General features: G+C 48.7%; 1 protein-coding gene across 1 annotated transcript; it reads right to left on the reverse strand.

The window, feature by feature from the left end:
- LOC115403812 (trace amine-associated receptor 13c-like) lies at positions 1-1,168 on the reverse strand. The gene is made up of 2 exons (XM_030112820.1): positions 996-1,168; positions 1-805 (listed from the first exon to the last, which is right to left on the reverse strand). The coding sequence occupies exons 1-2, from the start codon at positions 1,166-1,168 to the stop codon at positions 1-3; spliced, it is 978 nt and encodes a 325-aa protein (XP_029968680.1).
- Between the last annotated feature and the right edge of the window lie 4,948 nt (positions 1,169-6,116).

Raw genomic sequence — 6,116 nt, forward strand, 5'->3', positions numbered from 1 at the left:
CTACAGCACGTTGGCCTCGGACGATCGGTCCCGCAGGATCTGCAGCGTGACGATGATCCTGGTGGCCTTCCTGAACCAGGGGTAGAAGAGGGCGTAGATCAGCGGGTTGACGCAGGAGTTGAAGTAGAGGAGGAAGAGCAGGTAGAACTCGGACGAGGCGTTGAGCAGGTCGCCGCCCACCAGGAAGACGCAGTAGTACGGGCAGAAGCACATGAGGAACACCACCACCAGCACGCCCAGCGTCCGCGCCGCCTTCAGCTCCGACCGCTTGGCCGTGAGCCGCGCCCGCACGGCGTGCACGTGGGAGCGCACGGCGCGGGCCTGGACCACGGCCACCACGAACACCCGGGAGTACAGGACGAAGATGGCGGCGATGGGGGCCACGAAGGTCACCACCAGGTCCACCGTCCCCGCCACGTAGTTGATGATGATGACGCACTCGCCGGAGCACAGGTGGTGCCTGCCCGGCTCCGCCAGGTCCTCCATCAGGATGTAGGCGCAGTGCAGCACCGAGCAGAGCCAGCACGCGCACACGCACACCCGCACCCGGGCCACCGTCACCCTGCTGGGGTAGCGCAGCGGGTCGCAGATGGCCACGTAGCGGTCGGCCGAGATGAACACCATGTGTCCCACCGAGGCGCTGGTGGCGATGTAGGAGACGTAGTTGTACAGGGAGCACAGCAGGTCGCCCAGGGCCCAGCACGACGACTGCTTGTAGATGGCCACCGGCATGGAGAGCAGCCCCACCAGGAAGTCCGACGCGGCCAGCGACAGCAGCAGGTTGTTGGTGGGCGTCTGGAGCTGCCTACAGGGAAACGGAGAGAACCGCTGACACAGAGCCGGAGACCCAGACCCAGACCCAGACCCAGACCCACACCCAGGGTCTGGATCCGCTGCCATCAGAGCCACGTTCAGCAGGAAAACATGCAGACATCACAGCACAGAGCGAGGAGCGCAGCCATCGGTGTGTTATCTGCAGAAGAGTGTGTGTGTGCCTGAAGTGGGAGACTGAGATGATGACGAGCAGGTTGAGCGCCGCCGTGGCGGTGGAGACCAGGGACAGCACGGCGTTGAGCAGCACGCCCTCGGACCAGTGGGCCGCCGGCTTCCTGCAGGAGCTGTTGTGGAGCAGCGGGAAGCAGAGGTCGGCTCCGTCCTGGACCTCCATCCTGGGAGGTCTGCAGCTGCGTCTCCTCGCCGCTCCACGCTTTTCCTCTCTCCCTCCGACACACACACCCCCTCTGCAGCCAATCAGCGCTCTCCACCCCCTCCCTCTGCGTCACATGATTATCGGATATGGACAGGTAGAACAAAGTTTAGATGAATATAGTACACAATACTACAACAAAGTAAAAAAACAGTATAATAAAGTTTGAACACAGTGAGGCCGAGTGTTCTTTTAGCTGCGTGTTGATCAGATTGATCCAGAACCAAACATACAGTCTGAAAATATAACCTGAGCATTTGCAATTAGTTAGCACTAAATCACAATGAATCAAACAGTTAGATCAAATACATGATGTCTCTCCTCTCTCAACACGCCATATCTCAGTCCCACCTGGAGGATTTACAGACGGACTGAAGAAAGTGTAGCCATGGATATTCTGAGGACACTAAAAGGAAACAAACGCTCACTTCCTGTCGTGGAGTTGGGACTGTGAGTGGAGACGGGAGCGAGCTGCAGATGTTACATCTGTACAGTGACTCTAAACTCGCTCTTTAATACAACGTGAGAATCGATGCAGACGTCCATAAATGTTCACAACTCATCCATGACATCTGACTGACTCTGTTCTCCACTCATCCTTCCATCTCTGTTCGTTCTGCGGTCTCAGAGGGATTAAAGAGGGATTAGAGACCAGAGTCCTGGGCCGGCTTCGCGGCCTCCTCCCAGTCCAGCGTGTCAGTGAGAGGAGCTCAGAATCCGGACTTTATTTCCGTGAACTCAAACATTTCACGTGACAAAGCGAGGCGTCTATCGGCCACATTGTAGCGTTTCAGTCATCCTGGCGGTGCTGAAGACTGTCTGCTTCCTTCTTCTCTTCAGTTTCTGGCAGACTTCATGGCTCATTACTGCCCCCCACAGGTCACTAATAGAAGTGTGGATATCGCACACTGATCTGTGGCCACGACACAGCTTTTCACTGAAACTAGGAATATTGTCTTTGTTTCATGTCACTGGATCTCGTCACTCGGACCCGGTGCAGCAGGTTCTGGAGGTTCTGGAGAGTTGGTCGGTTCAAAAGGCATCACCAGGTACTCGTCGCAGCCCGTCTGGGTGAGATGTAGAGTTTCAGACTCTGATCAGCCCGATGACACGGCCGTCCAGCAGCACATATCTGATCCAGATGGGATTTGTTTCCACTGATGAATGAGGCCTGTGTCACATCTCACACTATCTCAGTGCACGGGTCTATTTCCCGCTCACACTGTCCAAAAACAGATCCGATCTGTGCCTCAGAGGAGCAAAACATCAGGATTCAGTCACGACAATGACCACGGTTCCATGATGTTTTTAATTCGGGATTAGTTTAATCCAAATTAAGAAATTCTAAATTATATTCCTGATCTTGGTGTTTACATGGGAAAAAGAAACGATTAAATCCTCTAATGCTGGGGACTGCGAAGCGTTCTGATTTGACGGGGCGGCCCTGATGTACTGGTGTTTGTTTCCGTAAACATATCTGGGTGCCAGATTATTTTCTTCTTTCTTTTTTGGTTAACTTTGATGCTGCAGCTTCAAAAGGTTTGTATTGTTCTGCTACTTTCCATCTGCTCTTTCCATGGTATCCATTCCTTCAAACGCCAGGTTTACACTTGAATGATTCTGTGGCACGCATTGGGACGAATCGAGTCGCAAACTACTCGTAAAGTGGCGTGAAGTGTGCGTAAACCCGTCGTGACTGCGTGCCATGTCGGGACGAGAATTTTGAAATGTTCAAAATTTTGGGGCACGACAAAATATCGCGACCGGGCCGTGAACTATGCGCCAACTGTCCGTGAACGCCTCATGAACTCGTCGGGACAATGCGGGACGCATGGCACGCACTGCCACGCACTGCAGCGAATAGTTCACCAACAGCCCAAGCCGAATTTTGCAACCACATTGTGCCAATGCGGGAAGCACGTAAACTATGCGCGAACTATGCGTGAATGCGTCGTGCCAGTCCGTGACACTGACGGCCGCACACTCGTCCGCATTCGTGAACTATTCGTGAACTGGTGGTGAACAGTGCGGGAGCCTGCCAGTTCGTGACTCCAGGTTGGCACGCCTTGCCACGACAACATCGAGGCAAAAAGTCATGCAAGTGTAAACCTCGCTTTAGGCTCCCATTAAAACCTCAGAGAGACAGCAGCTCTGTCAGCTCGTCACTGCTGTCCGTCAGCAGAGGACCGTTCTGCAGCTTTATACACACTTTTTGATAAGAAGTAATAAATTAGAAAACCCAAAAGGCTTTTTTCAGGACCTCTGGGAGCATAAATGGTCATAAATCACTAAACGTGTAACTTTAGCGCATCGTTTAATCATAAATTGCTCTTTTTACTGGTGTTATTGAGGTTTTATAAGATTATTGAAAGTTCTGAAAAGACAAAAGAACTTTCTCACACATACACACACACACACACACACACACACACACACACACACACACTGGTTGCATCATATGTTGTGTGTGTGTGTGTGTGTGTGTGTGTGTGTGTGTGTGTGCAGCAGCTTCTCTCACACCTCAGAGTGCAGTCACACCTCAGAGGAGGAGACATCATTATGAAGTGTGAACAAACTTGTCTACTGAGGACGAGAGCAGCAAACAAGGGAAACATTATCACACTGATGCAACTTTAACCTCCTGGGAACTCTGTGTGTGTGTGTGTGTGTGTGGTGTGTGTGTGTGTGTGTGTGTGTGTGTGTGTGTGTGTGTGTGTGTGTGTGTGTGTGTGTGTGTGTGTGTGTGTGTGTGTGTGTGTGTGCGTGCGCGCGCGCGCGCTGTGGCTCAAACTTCACATGTTAACTGAAAGTAAATATAATAAAAAACCTCAACTTTTCTAAATGTCACTGAAACTTTTCTGAAGACAAAAGGCAGAAAAGATTTTTTTTTAATGTTGTGTAAATGGAGCCTTATAGTTTCACTTTCTGTGGTTGTAATTCAACACAGTGTTTTAACACTGTTGTTTATTGACCTGCAAGAAGCAGCATTCAGACATGAGGCAAAGTACTAATTCTACAATTATGTGTTAAAATACATTCAAATGAAGCAGGTGGGACAGCAGGCAGAAATAATAAACCAAAGCTTGATTGAAAAAGGATTTAATGTAAAACCTATCACCATGAACAGCATCCTGTTGTTCACATTATCCATGCTTCCTGCAGGGAATATCATCAGGAAACACTCCATTAACTTCCATTGTTGTGCAGCTGATACACAGATCTACTTTAACCTCCAGGAACACTGTGAGGAACTGGGAGTTACTGTGGACCAGGACTTCTCTCACATTGATGTGTGCAGGAATACTTTGTCAAAGTGACTCGTTAATCCATGCAAAATTTTCCTCCAGAGTGGACTCTGATATTATCAGCTGGCGATCTCTTCAGCCGATTCAAAATGCTGCCATGAGAGTTCTAAGAGGAACCAGAGGAGAGATCACGTCACTCCAACATGAGCTTCTCTTCATTGGTTTCTTGTTAAATCTAGATAAGTGTTTAAAATCCTTCTTAACAACCAGGCCCCATCGTATCTTAAAAACCGTTAGTCCCATACTGTCCCAGGAGAACGCTTGGTTCTCAGAGTGCTGGTCTGCTGGAGGCTCTAGGTTCTTTAAAAGTAGAACAGGAGGCAGAGCTTTCAGCTATCAGGCTCCTGCCATGTGGAACCAGCTGCCAGTTTCAGTGAGGGAGGCCGACAGTCTCTACTGAAAGGTTTTCTGTGGAATGAAGCCGCTTCGGGGCTCTGGAGGGTTTTCTAGAAAAGCTGCTGTAGGTTTAGACTGCTGGAGGATGAAAACCATGAAATATCTCCTCCGATGAGTCTGGTTCTGCAGGTTTCTTTTTGCTAAAAGACTTTTTCCTTTCCTCCTTCTACTTGCTCATCAGGAATTCTCTGTTAAAGTACCTTCAAATGTTTGTGTTGTGTTTCGTGCTGTATAGATAAAGTTGAGTTGAACTGAATCGGTCACAGCAGTTCAGATTACGGCCATGAAGTCGTCCATTTGCATGTGACTTGACCAGTCCTTTCCTTTCCTTTCCTGTTTTTTTTTTTTTTTTTTTTTTTGTGATGATCTGAGAACTGAGAAACAGTTGTATAAAGTGCAACATCTTTCAATTTTTTTCATTTTCCTTCCAAAACACTTTTACATTTACACGGCAACGTTCTGACGACGTAGCCAGCATGCTGGGCCACAAGTCGACGTTGTAAAAGTTCCACTTTGGGAGCCGTTTTCAAAAACTTGTGTTTTCAGTGGCTCTGACCTCCGTTGTCATGGAAACAGACCCCCCCAAAACAGAAGGAAAGTTTAGCCTTTTCACTTGAAAACACTGTCCTGTAAAACTCGGCCTCAGTTTCCAGTTCGGCCTCAGAGAGTGAGACATCTGTAGATGAGTGTGTGAGGTGTTAAAACCTCTGAGGAAACATCAAGGTGTGAATAAACTTCACCTCCGCAGAGGATCCAGGCAGTTAACAGGCTGCGCAACGTTAGTGGCAGTGACGCAACATCAGGCTGTGTGTGTGTGTGTGTGTGTGTGTGTGTGTGTGTGTTTCCAGTTAGGTTGATCTGTCAATAAGATGAAAGTCTTGACTCTAGTTTACAACTTCTTAACTTTTTGATGGACTCCATTTATTCAACGATGCAACTTTTTGAAAAGGACACTGACTGAAAACCATCGGGCTCCGTCTTTATTGGTTTCAAAATGTTGCCATGTAAACATGAACCTTTTCACCCGGATTCCCTGTGAGTCTACTTTGTCTGCTAACAGACATGAAAAAATGGTGCAACTCAAATGTAATCTACAGTTTTAAAAAGTGAATCGCTCTCAACAAACACCCACGAAGAAAGAAATGGCAAAAACAGACAAGACATGTTGAAAAGCTGGAATGACTGTGTTGTAATTGGCACTTAATAAA

The sequence above is a fragment of the Salarias fasciatus genome, chromosome 16 (genome assembly GCF_902148845.1).
Source record: "Salarias fasciatus chromosome 16, fSalaFa1.1, whole genome shotgun sequence".
Taxonomy (NCBI): Eukaryota; Metazoa; Chordata; class Actinopteri; order Blenniiformes; family Blenniidae; genus Salarias; species Salarias fasciatus.

Coding starts and splice junctions, on each gene's coding strand:
- LOC115403812 (XM_030112820.1), bottom strand. CDS start 1,168: ATGGAGGTCCAGGACGGAGCCGACCTCTGCTTCCCGCTGCTCCACAAC. Junction 806..995: donor ATCTCAGTCTCCCACTTCAG/GCACACACACAC, acceptor GTTTCCCTGTAG/GCAGCTCCAGACGCCCACCA.